General features: G+C 63.6%; 2 protein-coding genes across 6 annotated transcripts; both read right to left on the reverse strand.

Annotated features, from left to right (window-relative positions):
- Positions 1–700: 700 nt before the first annotated feature.
- LOC121676404 (maestro heat-like repeat-containing protein family member 7) lies at positions 701–6,293 on the reverse strand. Of its 3 annotated transcripts, XM_042052812.1 has the most exons (13): positions 5,926–6,293; positions 5,594–5,742; positions 5,123–5,270; positions 4,689–4,876; positions 4,462–4,599; positions 4,061–4,175; positions 3,733–3,888; positions 3,348–3,524; positions 3,059–3,214; positions 2,798–2,899; positions 2,290–2,392; positions 1,953–2,009; positions 701–1,648 (listed from the first exon to the last, which is right to left on the reverse strand). In XM_042052812.1, exons 1-13 carry the CDS (start codon positions 6,073–6,075, stop codon positions 1,479–1,481), a joined length of 1,809 nt encoding a protein of 602 aa, XP_041908746.1. In that variant the 5' UTR covers positions 6,076–6,293; the 3' UTR covers positions 701–1,478. The 3 variants fall into 3 exon arrangements, with proteins under 3 accessions (XP_041908746.1, XP_041908747.1, XP_041908744.1); XM_042052813.1 differs by lacking the exon at positions 1,953–2,009; XM_042052810.1 differs by lacking the exons at positions 1,953–2,009; positions 2,290–2,392.
- Positions 6,294–11,193: 4,900 nt separating this feature from the next.
- LOC121676405 (maestro heat-like repeat-containing protein family member 7) lies at positions 11,194–16,183 on the reverse strand. 3 transcript variants are annotated; one of them, XM_042052814.1, is made up of 11 exons: positions 15,013–15,179; positions 14,579–14,766; positions 14,352–14,489; positions 13,951–14,065; positions 13,623–13,778; positions 13,238–13,414; positions 12,949–13,104; positions 12,689–12,790; positions 12,181–12,283; positions 11,844–11,900; positions 11,194–11,539 (listed from the first exon to the last, which is right to left on the reverse strand). In XM_042052814.1, exons 1-11 carry the CDS (start codon positions 15,145–15,147, stop codon positions 11,370–11,372), a joined length of 1,497 nt encoding a protein of 498 aa, XP_041908748.1. In that variant the 5' UTR covers positions 15,148–15,179; the 3' UTR covers positions 11,194–11,369. The 3 variants fall into 3 exon arrangements, with proteins under 3 accessions (XP_041908748.1, XP_041908749.1, XP_041908750.1); XM_042052815.1 differs by lacking the exon at positions 11,844–11,900 and having other exon boundaries at positions 15,013–15,180; XM_042052816.1 differs by lacking the exons at positions 11,194–11,539; positions 11,844–11,900 and adding an exon at positions 15,816–16,183 and having other exon boundaries at positions 12,190–12,790; positions 15,013–15,632.
- Positions 16,184–16,838: the final 655 nt, after the last annotated feature.

The raw sequence follows: 16,838 nt of genomic DNA on the forward strand, positions 1-16,838 counted from the left end.
GCCCAGCCTGGGCACCTTGGGGTGTTCCCCACCTCCTGCTGAGGCCCGGCCTCGAGGGCTTCTGCCGCAGGCCTGGGAGACAGACGCATCGGGGAAGTGCCGGAACAGCCAGGTGGCAGGAACGAGGCGGCTGCCTGGGGGCTGCTTATGGCCTTTGACACCCGGTTCCTCAGGCCTTCCCACCACCCCGGCCCCTCAGGCTCTCCCCCAGCCCGGCCCGGCAGCGCCGCAGCCCCAACGGAGCTCCAGAGGGGCCGGATCGAGAGGCACCTCGGAGCCCTCAGCAGTCCAGCCAGCAACGCACGGGCAGGAGGACACAGATGGCGGTTCCTGCCTGGGACAGGAGTTGCGGCCATCTCCAGGCACCCGTCTCGCAGCCGTCCCCGCAGCTCCGGCCCCTGCCCAGCCGCTCTGTCGGCAGCGTTAAGGCTTCAGCAGAACCACCAAAGGCCAGGGGGCTTCTGGCCATTTCCCCTTCCACACTGCACGCCCAGGCAACTTGCTGAGCACAAGCACCCTTTTTCCCCTCTTCCCCTCTGCCCTGCGGACACTGGGCACCAGAAGAAAGCTCCTGGGAGTCTGTGTATTAGAACACTGCTACAATTCCTTTTTAAGGTTCTTACAAATGCCTCTGCCCAAATTAAGGTGCAAACGAGACCATATGCCTGTGACAATGGTATGGGTTTTATTTGATGGTAAATATTAGAGAAAGAAAGAAGTAGAAAATAGTTGGCGGGGGACAGAAAGAGTGACAGGGACAGAATAAGGAAAATATCACCACTCCGTGGATCCCCACCATGTTCCGCTGATCCTCTCCAGCTGGTGTTCTTGGTGGTGAAGGTCCCCCCAGAAAGCACAGAATCGGATGGGTTTATATACCCTCGAGCCAGGTAGCAATGTCCAGGCATGTCCCCCTGGGGGAGGGGGGCAGTCTCTCACTGCCGACTCTGGATCTGTTGCATCACGCACAGTCCTGTGCTGCAAAGCCTGTCACGTGAAAGTGCCGTGGCTGTGGCCTGTGGGGTTGGGAGTTCCACAGCCGGGCCGGTTTATGTAATGGAGGATGGCTGTTCAGTGCCTCTGACCAGAGGTTACTCCGTGAACCTGAAACCTCCTCCCTCCCCCTCCCCCCGCCTCGATTGGTTGGGATGGTCTGTGTAAACCTGGCTTCTGTGAGCTGCGCTCTCCCCCCACCCCAAACTCAATTTATCTAATCAGCAGTTTGACTTTCAGTTCAAAGTCCCACCATTCAGGGAGGCATCTTTGGTTGTAGCTCCTTCATAATGAGAAAAAACTTTATATCGATGGTTGAGGCATGAACTATTTTTAATCTCAGACAAGCACATACTATATTTACATATAAGGGAAAAAACCAAAAGAAGAAAAGAACCATCTGAAAGAAAAATGCCCGCTGGCTCAGGTGGCCCCAGCAGAGAGAGCCTCCCAGATCAGGTCGCTGCAGAGCTGCAGCACTGCAGCTAGCCACGGCCCGACAGACGAGGCCGTGTCCTGCATGCCCTGCGGAGTCCATCTCGCAGCACCTGGAAGATGGAGCGCGGAGCTCTCTCCAGGGCCCGCAGGACGTAGGCTGTTTGACGCGCCAGGCTGGAAACGGCAGGGCTGATGTCACGGGACGCGTCTTCAAGGGCTGCAAGAGAGAGGAACAGAGGCACGGTCAGACTCCGCATCTGCGGGGACCCGAGGAGACCCCCCCTGCCAGGGCCATCCCAGCCTGCTCTGGCCATGGCCAAGAGGGAGCAGGGACCAACGGGATCGAAGGCCCCTGGACATCCGAAGGTGCTGGCCACAAATCCCGCACGCGCCCCTGAAACCTCTCTGTGCTCTGCCCACGCCGCCGCTCGTCCGTGCAGGGAGCAGAGCCCTCCGCAGCCGGGGCAGGGATTGCAGCTCCCCCCGCCAGCCCCCGCTGACAGCCGGCTGCACTCACTCACCCTCGCAGACGAGCTGGAGCTCTTCCTGCTGGCCCCTCAGGTGCCGCCCGGCGATGCCTGGGAACACAGAGCCTGTCACGGCCCCAGCGGCACAGCTCCCTCTCAGCGGCGCTGCCAGCCCTGCGGCCGCACGCTCTCCTCGCCCCGGCAGGGCTCAGCCCGGGCCCTCGCCGCATCCCGACGCCCGAGGGCACGGCTGCGAGAGGGCGGTGGCAGCCCCGAGGGCAGGCGGGGCTCCACGGCCCCTGGCCCGGATCCCGCTGCCGGGGCAGCAGCCGGGGCCGGGGCCGCGCTGCGGCGGGGCGGGGAGGGGAGGGGCCCCGGGCTCGTGGCTCACCAATGAACCTGATGGCCGCCTGTCGCAGGGACTCCTGTGGGCTCCGCAGGTACGGCAGGGCCCGCCGCGAGTGCTCGGCCGCTCGGCTCCTGTCCTCTGCCAGCTGGAGAGAGCGCCAGGAGGGAAGGGTTGGCGCGGGCTCAGCCCCTTGGCCGGGCGCTGCCTGCGGCCCGCCCTGGCCTCCCCTGCCCGCACAGCGCTGAGGCCCTGCCAGCGCCGCTGGCGCCGGGCTCTGGAGGGGGCCGAGGGCCGGGCGCTGCCCGGGGAGCCGCGGTGCCCCCCCGCCCCAGAGCCCAGCGGGGCCGGGGCTCCGTGGGCACCCGGCTCGGGGCCACAGGAGCCTGGAGAAGAGCCCGCGCGGCCCAGGGATGGGAGCAGCGTGTGGGGCGCAGGCTGGAGCCCCTGGCTGCAGCACTGGGCGGGGGGCACAGCTGCCAGCCCCACACACGGAGCACCGCAGTCAGGGGGCTTCTCCAGGCTGCGACTTGGGCTTCCAGGCCATCCTTACCAGGCCCTCGCCGAACCTCCATGTCTGATCCACGTCCAGCATGCGTTCGAGATCTCTCCTTTTCAGGAAGCTGGCCGCACAACGCAGCGTTTCCCGGGAGGCCTGGAGAGCAGCAGAGAGCGGGAGATGGCACCACAGCCCAGGGCACAGGACCCGTGTCCTTGTGCCGAGGCCAGGAGGATGCTGCAGCCCATGCGGCGCCAGGGCAGGAGGCGGCCGAGCCCCCTCCCAGGGGAACCCCGGCAGCCCAGGAGTCCTCACATTGGCCACGTGCCAGTCCTCGTCATGGCAGTGGAAGGAGAGTGGGAGCAGGCTCTGGCGCACGTGTGACTTCAGGGCCTTTTTTCCCTTTGCCGTTAATAAAGCCATCATCTCTTGGAAGACGAACATGGAGCGCAGCCGCACCTGGCTATCATCCTGTATGAAAGGAAGAAAGACAGACCTCCGCATCGGCCGCTCCAGGCCCACCTGGGCACGGGCCTGAAAATGCACAGGGCACAAAGTGTCCGGGCAGCAGCCAGTGGCCGTGGTTGGGGGCACGGAGCCTTACGTTGTCAAAGAGTGGCAGGAGGGCCTCAGCCAGCTGCAGGGCGATGGGGCTGGGTATCGGGGCACCACTGTACAGGAACAAGTAGCTGAGGACGGCGACGGTCATCCCAACCACGTCGCTGTCGTCTTCCTGCAGGAGCTCCACGAGGCTTTCGGTCAGGCTCCACATTCCTTTGGTCTGTGCGGAACACAAGGCTGTGCAACCGCACCCTGCTGCTGCAGGGCCCAGAGGCCAAAGGCCTGTCCCGAAGCACTCGGGCAGCTGAACCGGGAGGCAGGAGAGCTGGGAGCAGCTGCCTCAGTGCCCGAAGCCCAGCCAAGCCCAAGCGACTGCGTTCCCCAGCCCCACGCTGCCAGCGCAGCTTCAGCCGCTGCCCCCTTCTCACCATCGAGGGATGCTTGCTGAGCACCACAAGGCCTCTGAGCGCCAGGCGACGCCTCTCCCTGCACTCGCTCCGCAGGTTCTTGGACATGATCTCCAGGACGCTGTCACCGCATCTACTCCAGTCCAGCCAACGCTGGAAAGGGGGATCTGAGAGGACCTGAAAGGCACAGGGGAGTGACGGGAGAGCCGGCCGGCACGAGCCCGCGAGCGTGCAGCGCTGGGCCCAGGCAGCAGCACAGGGCGCGGGCACCGTCCCGGGCAGCTGCGGCTACGAGAGGGCAGAGAGCTGGCAGGCAGCTCCACGAGGCTGCGCTGGCCATGGGGCTCACCTCCACAAGGAACGCCAGGGCAGGCAGATCCCGGCGTGGCTCCTCCCCGCTGAGCAGCCTGAACAGGTGGCAAACGATCCGGAAACGCACGAGTTTGGAGGCCCGGGACATCTCCCTGGCAGGAGGAGAAAGGAAGCAAGACCGTGAGCCGGGGGGGCAAACCTCTGCCAGGACAGACTCACACAGGTCTGGTCTTTCCCCGCCACCCTGCAAGGGGACCTGGGTCTTTTGGGAGGCGGCTGCTCTTGGGGACCCTCCTCTCCCAGCCTTTTCCAGTGTCCTTGGCCGGCCGGCCATCCCTCGGTGACAAGGCCCTCTGGCCCATGACCACAGGGACTGTGTGGGGCACCCGGGACACAGGGCACAGATGCCGAGGGCAGCTGGGGAGGAGGGGGCCTCACCTGGCCAGCAGACCCACTGCGTGGTGGTGGGTGTCAGCACTCAGCAGCGTGTCCCAGCCACGCTTGTGTTCCACGGCCACCACCACGTCCTCATAGTAGAGTCGGCAGAGCAGGTCCTTCAGGGTCTGCACTGCAAACCTGTGTGCAGAGCAAAGCCCAGGTCACGCTGGGGGCACTGGCTCCTGCCCTGGGGACGTGGGTGGGACAGGAGGACTGGCATGGAGCACCTGTTGGGGTCGGTGGCAAGGCCATGTTGCTCCTGGCATGCTCTCCACAAGTTCTCGACCTTCTCTGGCATCTCCACTGTGCTGAAGAACACTTGGAAGAGCAGATGCACAAAGAGGCGGGGCAAATAGACTGTCACTACGTGTGGCACACAGGGCACCTGGAGGATCTTCCACATCACCAGAGTTGCCTGCAGAGGACAGACCACGCCGAGACAGCGCTCACTGCCGAGGTGTCCATGTGGCAGGGCCCGAGCGTGGGAGGGAGAGGCCAGGGGAGACGCAGGGGGGAACACCGGGCCTGGTGCCCCTGAACCTGCCCCTAGCCCCAGTTTCAGCCCAGCGCCTGAGGCAGGCAGATGCAGTGGGGGAAGGAGGATGGAGAACTGCTGGAGCGGCGACCCGGGGGCGAGCAAGGGCCGGTTCCAGAAACTCACAGCCAGGGCAAAGACGTCTGTGTCGTCCCCGTCGGAGGTGCGCGTGCTGTGCTCTGGCCAGCTCTCCAGCACATCAAGGAGTAGCGGCATGACTGTCTTTGAAGTCCTGACTGAGCACATGAGCGTCTTCCACATGGCCGTGGCAGCTCTGTGGGGTCAGAGCTCCGTCTCAGGGGGGATCTCGGCCACAGCACCGTGGCCTGGGCAGCAGCGGGGACCTGAGCTGGCTGCCAGCCCTGCCTCTGCCCAGTGCCCCTCACAGGCAGCACCCAGGCAGCCCACCGCTGTGGGGACGGGCCCCTGAGGGGCAGGGAGGGAGCATGGCAGCAGGCATGGGGGCTGACATGGCAGGGCTGGGAAACGGAGGAGCCAGAGGGCCCTGGAACTCTGCGTTTGTCAGACACCTGGGACGGGCTCCACAGGGCGATGGGCTGGTGAGCCCTGGGCCCTCTGGGCAGGTGGGCCCCATACCTGTCACATGATGGGGCCACACGCAGGATAGTCATCACCACATCAGTGGGGTAGGCCTCAGTCAGATCCAGAAGGGTCCTGGACAGTCTGTACTCAGGATACTCATTGGACAGGAGCCACTGGTGGATGTACCTCACCACGGCGGGCACCTGGAGAAGGCACAGGGAGAGTTGGAAAGCTGCCAGAGGGACTAATGTCCCCAGCTTCTGCAGAGAAGCGCTTCCCTTCCCAGCACACTGTGATGGCCTCAAAGGCTTAAAGTGACCAGCGGGCGTGGCTTGGGTGGCCAAGCGATTTCTGGGGGGCTCCAGCCCTGGCCACAGGCTGCTTACTTGCTTTGGGCTGGAAACGCCCTCCTCCACAAGCATATCCAGCAGGGCGGCACTGGTCTTGGTTTTGAAGATGTGAGGGTATGCTCTGACCCCAGTGCCCGTGACGCTGCTCTCTTCCGCCCGAATTCTCCTGATGAATTTGCAAATCATCTGCAGGAGAAGGGCAAAGAAGGGAGGGATGTTCCATGGGGTGCTGCCAGCGCGGTGCTCGGCTGAGCAGCGACAGCAGGCCCAGCCCGGGTGGGGATGGCTGCAGGTACCTGCGCTGTTGTGCGGAAGCGGCCACGGGCGGGGCCCTGCTCTTGTGTCCGGTCCACGGCTGCATCTGGCAAAGAGCGAGCGCGGCCAGAGCTGAGGGGCTGCGGGAGAGGCCGGAGAACACAGCCCGGGCCTGGGCCGGGGCATGGGGCACGGCCGCTGCAGGGGGGTCTGCCCCGGCCCCTCTTCCCTCCTGTCCATGGGCGTATTTCCAGGGGATGGGATGGGATGGGATGGGATGGGATGGGGCCTAGCTGGCTGCAGGCACCAGCCCTGGGGCCCAGCTCTGCCACTCACCCTCCTGCGGCTGCTGGAACTGCTCCAGCTCTGCAGGCTGCTGTGCTGGGGCAGCTCCAGGGCCTTCTTCCTCCCCCAAGGCCTGCTTGGGCACGGTCAGGGGCCTCTGCTCCATGACACTGAGTAGATGTATGGCTACTTGCAGGAGAGATGCCTGGGAAGGTTGCGGGTCAGCAGGTCGTGCAGTTGTGCCTTGAAGGCACCTGCGACAGAGAAGCCTCAGGGAGGCTACAGGAGAGCAAGTCCTGCACTCTGGTCTCAGAGGGCTCCGCCACAATGACAGGAGACTCCTCGTAAATGATTCAGGTCACCAAATCCCACGGTCTGTCCTCGAGGGCAGCGGCCGCAGGAAAGGGAGACGCCTCGGAAAAGCTCCGAGTCACCAAGTCCTGCAGTCTGGCCTCGAGGGCACTGCAGGAGTAATGCCTCGGAAAAGCTCCGGGTCGGCAAGGAACGAGTGGGCTGTGCGGCACCGCTCTGTCCCGTCCTGTCCCGTCGCGTGCTCCGAGCACTGTGGCGTGGCCGCGTCGCCGCCAGCACCTATGTCAGCAGCACGTGTCACAAAGGGCCCTGGGACAGCCACGGTGACCGTGCTGCACCGTGTCACAAAGGGCCCTTGCACACAATGCCACCTGCCCTGGGCCGCCCCCAGCCCGCCCCAAGTGGCCCAGCTTGGAAGGAATCCCTTGCCCCGAGTGTCTAAGACAGCCCGACAGGAACTTAAGCAACGGCTCCAACCATAAGCAAACGCTCCCCTGCTCTGCGGGCTCGGGGCAGCAGCAGGAGCCCCCACGGCTGCCGACGCAGCCGCGGCGGGAAGGGCACGGGGCCTTCCACAGAAGCTGGCACGGCCTCCTTGGGACGCGTCCCGGCCGGTGGCCATCCTAAGCCCAGGGGTGTGACGCAGACAGGGAACGTGTGGGCCAGGGCACGAATGCTGCTCTGACCCCTGGGCCCCGGGGAACGCTGCAATCGGCAGGTGTGGCAGAGTCCCTGCCGAAGCAGACCTGCCACCCCTCGAGCTCTGGCAGCACTGGCGCCCGTCTCCTGCCCCAGAGACCTGTGCCCCGGGGGGCTTCTCTGCCCATGGGCAGCCAAAGCCAACGCGCACTGGGGTCTGTGCTCCTTCCTGCAGGGGGCTGTTGTCAGGAGCAGCTGGAGCGACTGGGGGCAATGTGACAGGAGATGTTGCTCTGTTACAGCGGGGATACTGTAACACGACATATCAAACCGGGAGTCCCGTGGAAAAGAAATATATATGGACAGATTCTTGGTAGATGTTTCAGAGATGGTTATTTCTCCAGCCGCGTGGCCGGAGCTCTGCCGAGGAACTCTTACAATCACGGGACCCGAGGGTCCTTGCCCGCGCAGGGAAACGCAAAACAACCAACGGGGAACGAGGCTGACCAGGGGCAGGGAAACCCCGTGCCTGTCCCCTCAGGGCCCCTCTCCCAGGGCTACATGGCGGGGGGAGGAGACCCCGACATTGCTCCTTCCTGGAATGAATGTTTTCATGGAGGAGATTAGCAGGAGCACCAGAACAGCTTCAGCTGCTGAGTTTCACAGGACAAAGAGATTCTAGAGAGACACTGTGACGTTTCCTTGTGCCTTTCTGTCTTTCTTGCATTCTGGAAAAAAAAGAATCGGCCCAGCCTCTGATAGTCTACGCTCCACTTGCTGCATGTCTGGCTGTGGCAGCTCACGTCCAAACACAACTGCGTCCTTGTTGAGCACGGCAATGGATGGCCACAAGCAGGGAGGTTCCCCAGGGAACGTCAAGGGAGACACCTGGGGAAGCGCAGAGGATAGGGATAGCTCGGGGAGGAGACGCCGTTGGGTGTCTCTGATGATGGTGCCAGCACCCTGAAGGAGCAGCCAAGACAGGCGCTGGAAGCAGACATGTCCTGCCCTTTTCCGCTGTCACAGGGACACAGGACACACTTGTTGCCACAGGTCCAGCAGACTTGATCCAGGAGCAATGGATCAAGTGGCCATGCATTGGTAGGGAATGGCCTCCAGCTCCAGCAAGAGCAAAGCAGGATCCTCTAGCAGCAAAGCCTGAGCTTGGGAACTGGGCCGTCTCCTCAGCAGACACCAAAGCGCTTCCCGCCCCCCCTGGACGTCTGCCACCGCTCCCTGCTTTTCTTCAGTGCCGGCTGCTTCTTCCATTGCTCCAAGCAAGTCCAAGCTTGCTTTGGAAGCTCATGCATGTGTCTTTAATGGGCCTGCATGGAGGAGAGGGACAGCAGCTGCAGCACAGGGCTTGTGTCCCATCAGAGTCTCTTTCTCACGATGGCACCAATGCGCCTGCGGAAGGCGAGTCTGCCCTTGGAATAAATGAATTGGTTTCTGGGTGTTGATTGTTACTGTTTGGATGAGATATAAAAGAGGGGAGTTGATAGTTGAACAAACGGGCATGTTAACTGAGGATATTGCAAGACTGCCCAGGTGTAATATCAGAGTGTGAGCACCAGGTGGAGACGCAATTGGGGACGTGATGACGTGATGGGCTAGAAAATCACCTCATGCAGGTGATGCCAACATCTTGGACCGCTACTGGATAAAGGATTATCCAATCATTCAACGCCCTCGGGAAATGAGTGGACAAAAGTGCATGTTGATAAAGACCAATAGAAGCCCTGGAAGTGAGCCAATCAGAAGAAGGATCCCAAATATACCAGTTGTGAAGTGACAGAGGGTATAAGAACGGACCTGGGACTTTATCCGGGGGTCCTCCTGCGGAACTTGGGGTCCGAGGGAGCACCCAGTGGGTCGCACTGTCCTTTTTTGAGTGTTGGTTTACCCTGGCTTGTCTCACGGAGCCTGGGCTTATCCTGGGTTCCCGCTCTCAGTTGTTAATAAATAAAGGAGTTGGCTTTTCTTTCCAAAAAGTCTCAGCCTCGTTTACAACACCCTCAAGCACGGCCACTGAAGTCAGTCAAGGGCACGGGCTGCAGCCGAAGCTGCCGAGCGTCGCTGTGAGGCTGGCAAGGCAAGAGAAAGCCATTGTGGCCAATTCTGCTGGAGCCTTTTGCCCAGCCACGTGCAGTTGTGCCCACAGTATCCCCCCGTTTGGCATCCCGGCTGGTGCGGATGCTTTGTTGAGCAGGCGTTCGGGCTGCTGCTGTTCCTGTGCACGCTCTGGTGCTGTTTCTGCGGCGTCCAGAGCCGCTTTGGGAGCAGCGACTCGGCAGCCCTGCTCGAGGAGACATCGCCGGCCTCCCCGTGGAGGCAGCAGCTGTGCGGGCCCCAGGCTCTGTGTCAGGGGGGCCTCGGTCACAGCACCGTGGCCTGGGCAGCCGCGGGGGCCCGGGCTGGCCGCCAGCCCTGCCTCTGCCCGCTGCCCCTTATTGGCAGCGGCCAGTGGCTGTGCCCCGGCATGGCCCCCCTGCCCTCCTTGTCCCCAGCCGGCCCAGCCTGGGCACCTTGGGGTGTTCCCCACCTCCTGCTGAGGCCCGGCCTCGAGGGCTTCTGCCGCAGGCCTGGGAGACAGACGCATCGGGCAAGTGCCGGAACAGCCGGGTGGCAGGAACGAGGCGGCTGCCTGGGGGCTGCTTATGGCCTTTGACACCCGGTTCCTCAGGCCTTCCCACCACCCCGGCCCCTCAGGCTCTCCCCCAGCCCGGCCCGGCAGCGCCGCAGCCCCAACGGAGCTCCAGAGGGGCCGGATCGAGAGGCACCTCGGAGCCCTCAGCAGTCCAGCCAGCAACGCACGGGCAGGAGGACACAGATGGCGGTTCCTGCCTGGGACAGGAGTTGCGGCCATCTCCAGGCACCCGTCTCGCAGCCGTCCCCGCAGCTCCAGCCCCTGCCCAGCCGCTCTGTCGGCAGCGTTAAGGCTTCAGCAGAACCACCAAAGGCCAGGGGGCTTCTGGCCATTTCCCCTTCCACACTGCACGCCCAGGCAACTTGCTGAGCACAAGCACCCTTTTTCCCCTCTTCCCCTCTGCCCTGCGGACACTGGGCACCAGAAGAAAGCTCCTGGGAGTCTGTGTATTAGAACACTGTTACAATTCCTTTTTAAGGTTCTTAGAAATGCCTCTGCCCAAATTAAGGTGCAAACGAGACCATATGCCAGTGACAATGGTATGGGTTTTATTTGATGGTAAATATTAGAGAAAGAAAGAAGTAGAAAATAGTTGGCGGGGGACAGAAAGAGTGACAGGGACAGAATAAGGAAAATATCACCACTCCGTGGATCCCCACCATGTTCCGCTGATCCTCTCCAGCTGGTGTTCTTGGTGGTGAAGGTCCCCCCAGAAAGCACAGAATCGGATGGGTTTATATACCCTCGAGCCAGGTAGCAATGTCCAGGCATGTCCCCCTGGGGGAGGGGGGCAGTCTCTCACCGCCGACTCTGGATCTGTTGCATCACGCGCAGTCCTGTGCTGCAAAGCCTGTCACGTGAAAGTGCCGTGGCTGTGGCCTGTGGGGTTGGGAGTTCCACAGCCGGGCCGGTTTATGTAATGGAGGATGGCTGTTCAGTGCCTCTGACCAGAGGTTACTCCGTGAACCTGAAACCTCCTCCCTCCCCCTCCCCCCGCCTCGACTGGTTGGGATGGTCTGTGTAAACCTGGCTTCTGTGAGCTGCGCTCTCCCCCCACCCCAAACTCAATTTATCTAATCAGCAGTTTGACTTTCAGTTCAAAGTCCTACCATTCAGGGAGGCATCTTTGGTTGTAGCTTCTTCATAATGAGAAAAAACTTTATATCGATGGTTGAGGCATGAACTATTTTTAATCTCAGACAAACACATACTATATTTACATATAAGGGAAAAAAACCAAAAGAAGAAAAGAACCATCTGAAAGAAAAATGCCCGCTGGCTCAGGTGGCCCCAGCAGAGAGAGCCTCCCAGATCAGGTCGCTGCAGAGCTGCAGCACTGCAGCTAGCCACGGCCCGACAGACGAGGCCGTGTCCTGCATGCCCTGCGGAGTCCATCTCGCAGCACCTGGAAGATGGAGCGCGGAGCTCTCTCCAGGGCCCGCAGGACGTAGGCTGTTTGACGCGCCAGGCTGGAAACAGCAGGGCTGATGTCACGGGACGCGTCTTCAAGGGCTGCAAGAGAGAGGAACAGAGGCACGGTCAGACTCCGCATCTGCGGGGACCCGAGGAGACCCCCCCTGCCAGGGCCATCCCAGCCTGCTCTGGCCATGGCCAAGAGGGAGCAGGGAGCAATGGGATCGAAGGTCCCTGGACATCCGAAGGTGCTGGCCACAAATCCCGCACGCGCCCCTGAAACCTCTCTGTGCTCTGCCCACGCCGCCGCTCGTCCGCGCAGGGAGCAGAGCCCTCCGCAGCCGGGGCAGGGATTGCAGCTCCCCCCGCCAGCCCCCGCTGACAGCCGGCTGCACTCACTCACCCTCGCAGACGAGCTGGAGCTCTTCCTGCTGGCCCCTCAGGTGCCGCCCGGCGATGCCTGGGAACACAGAGCCTGTCACGGCCCCAGCGGCACAGCTCCCTCTCAGCGGCGCTGCCAGCCCTGCGGCCGCACGCTCTCCTCGCCCCGGCAGGGCTCAGCCCGGGCCCTCGCCGCATCCCGACGCCCGAGGGCACGGCTGCGAGAGGGCGGTGGCAGCCCCGAGGGCAGGCGGGGCTCCACGGCCCCTGGCCCGGATCCCGCTGCCGGGGCAGCAGCCGGGGCCGGGGCCGCGCTGCGGCGGGGCGGGGAGGGGAGGGGCCCCGGGCTCGTGGCTCACCAATGAACCTGATGGCCGCCTGTCGCAGGGACTCCTGTGGGCTCCGCAGGTACGGCAGGGCCCGCCGCGAGTGCTCGGCCGCTCGGCTCCTGTCCTCTGCCAGCTGGAGAGAGCGCCAGGAGGGAAGGGTTGGCGCGGGCTCAGCCCCTTGGCCGGGCGCTGCCTGCGGCCCGCCCTGGCCTCCCCTGCCCGCACAGCGCTGAGGCCCGGCCAGCGCCGCTGGCGCCGGGCTCTGGAGGGGGCCGAGGGCCGGGCGCTGCCCGGGGAGCCGCGGTGCCCCCCCGCCCCAGAGCCCAGCGGGGCCGGGGCTCCGTGGGCACCCGGCTCGGGGCCACAGGAGCCTGGAGAAGAGCCCGCGCGGCCCAGGGATGGGAGCAGCGTGTGGGGCGCAGGCTGGAGCCCCTGGCTGCAGCACTGGGCGGGGGGCACAGCTGCCAGCCCCACACACGGAGCACCGCAGTCAGGGGGCTTCTCCAGGCTGCGACTTGGGCTTCCAGGCCGTCCTTACCAGGCCCTCGCCGAACCTCCATGTCTGATCCACGTCCAGCATGCGTTCGAGATCTCTCCTTTTCAGGAAGCTGGCCGCACAACGCAGCGTTTCCCGGGAGGCCTGGAGAGCAGCAGAGAGCGGGAGATGGCACCACAGCCCAGGGCACAGGACCCGTGTCCTTGTGCCGAGGCCAGGAGGATGCTGCAGCCCATGCGGCGCCAGGGCAGGAGGCGCCGAGCCCCCTCCCAGGGGAACCCCGGCAGCCCAGGAGTCCTCACATTGGCCACGTGCCAGTCCTCGTCATGGCAGTGGAAGGAGAGTGGGAGCAGGCTCTGGCGCACGTGTGACTTCAGGGCCTTTTTTCCCTTTGCCGTTAATAAAGCCATCATCTCTTGGAAGACGAACATGGAGCGCAGCCGCACCTGGCTATCATCCTGTATGAAAGGAAGAAAGACAGACCTCCGCATCGGCCGCTCCAGGCCCACCTGGGCACGGGCCTGAAAATGCACAGGGCACAAAGTGTCCGGGCAGCAGCCAGTGGCCGTGGCTGGGGGCACGGAGCCTTACGTTGTCAAAGAGTGGCAGGAGGGCCTCAGCCAGCTGCAGGGCGATGGGGCTGGGTATCGGGGCACCACTGTACAGGAACAAGTAGCTGAGGACGGCGACGGTCATCCCAACCACGTCGCTGTCGTCTTCCTGCAGGAGCTCCACGAGGCTTTCGGTCAGGCTCCACATTCCTTTGGTCTGTGCGGAACACAAGGCTGTGCAACCGCACCCTGCTGCTGCAGGGCCCAGAGGCCAAAGGCCTGTCCCGAAGCACTCGGGCAGCTGAACCAGGAGGCAGGAGAGCTGGGAGCAGCTGCCTCAGTGCCCGAAGCCCAGCCAAGCCCAAGCGACTGCGTTCCCCAGCCCCACGCTGCCAGCGCAGCTTCAGCCGCTGCCCCCTTCTCACCATCGAGGGATGCTTGCTGAGCACCACAAGGCCTCTGAGCGCCAGGCGACGCCTCTCCCTGCACTCGCTCCGCAGGTTCTTGGACATGATCTCCAGGACGCTGTCACCGCATCTACTCCAGTCCAGCCAACGCTGGAAAGGGGGATCTGAGAGGACCTGAAAGGCACAGGGGAGTGACGGGGGAGCCGGCCGGCACGAGCCCGCGAGCGTGCAGCGCTGGGCCCAGGCAGCAGCACAGGGCGCGGGCACCGTCCCGGGCAGCTGCGGCTACGAGAGGGCAGAGAGCTGGCAGGCAGCTCCGTGAGGCTGCGCTGGCCATGGGGCTCACCTCCACAAGGAACGCCAGGGCAGGCAGATCCCGGCGTGGCTCCTCCCCGCTGAGCAGCCTGAACAGGTGGCAAACGATCCGGAAACGCACGAGTTTGGAGGCCCGGGACATCTCCCTGGCAGGAGGAGAAAGGAAGCAAGACCGTGAGCCGGGGGGGCAAACCTCTGCCAGGACAGACTCACACAGGTCTGGATTTTCCCCGCCACCCTGCAAGGGGACCTGGGTCTTTTGGGAGGCGGCTGCTCTTGGGGACCCTCCTCTCCCGGCCTTTTCCAGTGTCCTTGGCCGGCCGGCCATCCCGCGGTGACAAGGCCCTCTGGCCCATGACCACGGGGACTGTGTGGGGCACCCGGGACACAGGGCACAGATGCCGAGGGCAGCTGGGGAGGAGGGGGCCTCACCTGGCCAGCAGACCCACTGCGTGGTGGTGGGTGTCAGCACTCAGCAGCGTGTCCCAGCCACGCTTGTGTTCCACGGCCACCACCACGTCCTCATAGTAGAGTCGGCAGAGCAGGGCCTTCAGGGTCTGCACTGCAAACCTGTGTGCAGAGCAAAGCCCAGGTCACGCTGGGGGCACTGGCTCCTGCCCTGGGGACATGGGTGGGACAGGAGGACTGGCATGGAGCACCTGTTGGGGTCGGTGGCAAGGCCATGTTGCTCCTGGCATGCTCTCCACAAGTTCTTGACCTTCTCTGGCATCTCCACTGTGCTGAAGAACACTTGGAAGAGCAGATGCACAAAGAGGCGGGGCAAATAGACTGTCACTACGTGTGGCACACAGGGCACCTGGAGGATCTTCCACATCACCAGAGTTGCCTGCAGAGGACAGACCACGCCGAGACAGCGCTCACTGCCGAGGTGTCCATGTGGCAGGGCCCGAGCATGGGAGGAAGAGGCCAGGGGAGACGCAGGGGGGAGCACCGGGCCTGGTGCCCCTGAACCTGCCCCTAGCCCCAGTTTCAGCCCAGCGCCTGAGGCAGGCAGATGCAGTGGGGGAAGGAGGATGGAGAACTGCTGGAGCGGCGACCCGGGGGCGAGCAAGGGCCGGTTCCAGAAACTCACAGCCAGGGCAAAGACGTCTGTGTCGTCCCCGTCAGAGGTGCGCGTGCTGTGCTCTGGCCAGCTCTCCAGCACATCGAGGAGTAGCGGCATGACTGTCTTTGAAGTCCTGACTGAGCACATGAGCGTCTTCCACATGGTCGTGGCAGCTCTGTGGGGTCAGAGCTCCGTCTCAGGGGGGATCTCGGCCACAGCACCGTGGCCTGGGCAGCAGCGGGGACCTGAGCTGGCTGCCAGCCCTGCCTCTGCCCAGTGCCCCTCACAGGCAGCACCCAGGCAGCCCACCGCTGTGGGGACGGGCCCCTGAGGGGCAGGGAGGGAGCATGGCAGCAGGCATGGGGGCTGACATGGCAGGGCTGGGAAACGGAGGAGCCAGAGGGCCCTGGAACTCTGCGTTTGTCAGACACCTGGGACGGGCTCCACAGGGCGATGGGCTGGTGAGCCCTGGGCCCTCTGGGCAGGTGGGCCCCATACCTGTCACATGATGGGGCCACACGCAGGATAGTCATCACCACATCAGTGGGGTAGGCCTCAGTCAGATCCAGAAGGGTCCTGGACAGTCTGTACTCAGGATACTCATTGGACAGGAGCCACTGGTGGATGTACCTCACCACGGCGGGCACCTGGAGAAGGCACAGGGAGAGTTGGAAAGCTGCCAGAGGGACTAATGTCCCCAGCTTCTGCAGAGGAGCGCTTCCCTTCCCAGCACACTGTGATGGCCTCAAAGGCTTAAAGTGACCAGCGGGCGTGGCTTGGGTGGCCAAGCGATTTCTGGGGGGCTCCAGCCCTGGCCACAGGCTGCTTACTTGCTTTGGGCTGGAAACGCCCTCCTCCACAAGCATATCCAGCAGGGCGGCACTGGTCTTGGTTTTGAAGATGTGAGGGTATGCTCTGACCCCAGTGCCCGTGACGCTGCTCTCTTCCGCCCGAATTCTCCTGATGAATTTGCAAATCATCTGCAGGAGAAGGGCAAAGAAGGGAGGGATGTTCCATGGGGTGCTGCCAGCGCGGTGCTCGGCTGAGCAGCGACAGCAGGCCCAGCCCGGGTGGGGATGGCTGCAGGTACCTGCGCTGTTGTGCGGAAGCGGCCACGGGCGGGGCCCTGCTCTTGTGTCCGGTCCACGGCTGCATCTGGCAAAGAGCGAGCGCGGCCAGAGCTGAGGGGCTGCGGGAGAGGCCGGAGAACACAGCCCGGGCCTGGGCCGGGGCATGGGGCACGGCCGCTGCGGGGGGGTCTGCCCCGGCCCCTCTTCCCTCCTGTCCATGGGCATGTTCCCAGGGGATGGGATGGCATGGCATGGCATGGGATGGGATGGGATGGGGCCTAGCTGGCTGCAGGCACCGGCCCTGGGGCCCAGCTCTGCCACTCACCCTCCTGCGGCTGCTGGAACTGCTCCAGCTCTGCAGGCTGCTGTGCTGGGGCAGCTCCAGGGCCTTCTTCCTCCCCCCAAGGCCTGCTTGGGCACGGTCAGGGGCCTCTGCTCCATGACACTGAGTAGATGTATGGCTACTTGCAGGAGAGATGCCTGGGAAGGTTGCGGGTCAGCAGGTCGTGCAGTTGTGCCTTGAAGGCACCAGCGACAGAGAAGCCTCAGGGAGGCTACAGGAGAGCAAGTCCTGCACTCTGGTCTCAGAGGGCTCCGCCACAATGACAGGAGACTCCTCGTAAATGATTCAGGTCACCAAATCCCACGGTCTGTCCTTGAGGGCAGCGGCCGCAGGAAAGGGAGACGCCTCGGAAAAGCTCCGAGTCACCAAGTCCTGCAGTCTGGCCTCGAGGGCACTGCAGGAGTAATGCCTCGGAAAAGCTCCGGGTCGGCAAGGAACGA

Source organism: Corvus kubaryi, unplaced genomic scaffold (genome assembly GCF_017639235.1).
Source record: "Corvus kubaryi isolate FWS band 111438036 unplaced genomic scaffold, C.kubaryi_AGA036_p1.0 94, whole genome shotgun sequence".
NCBI classification, from domain to species: Eukaryota; Metazoa; Chordata; class Aves; order Passeriformes; family Corvidae; genus Corvus; species Corvus kubaryi.

What these genes read in the sequence shown, in the direction of transcription:
- LOC121676404 (XM_042052810.1), bottom strand. Translation starts at nt 6,075, where the DNA reads ATGATTTGCAAATTCATCAGGAGAATTCGGGCGGAAGAGAGCAGCGTC. An exon ending in GCGTTTCCAGCCCAAAGCAA is followed by an intron (nt 5,743 to 5,925) that starts GTAAGCAGCCTG and finishes TGCCTTCTCCAG; the next exon opens with GTGCCCGCCGTGGTGAGGTA. An exon ending in CTTGCCACCGACCCCAACAG is followed by an intron (nt 4,600 to 4,688) that starts GTGCTCCATGCC and finishes CTCTGCACACAG; the next exon opens with GTTTGCAGTGCAGACCCTGA.
- LOC121676405 (XM_042052814.1), bottom strand. Translation starts at nt 15,147, where the DNA reads ATGTGGAAGACGCTCATGTGCTCAGTCAGGACTTCAAAGACAGTCATG. An exon ending in AGGACTGGCACGTGGCCAAT is followed by an intron (nt 12,791 to 12,948) that starts GTGAGGACTCCT and finishes GCTGCTCTCCAG; the next exon opens with GCCTCCCGGGAAACGCTGCG. An exon ending in GGCGGCCATCAGGTTCATTG is followed by an intron (nt 11,901 to 12,180) that starts GTGAGCCACGAG and finishes CTGTGTTCCCAG; the next exon opens with GCATCGCCGGGCGGCACCTG.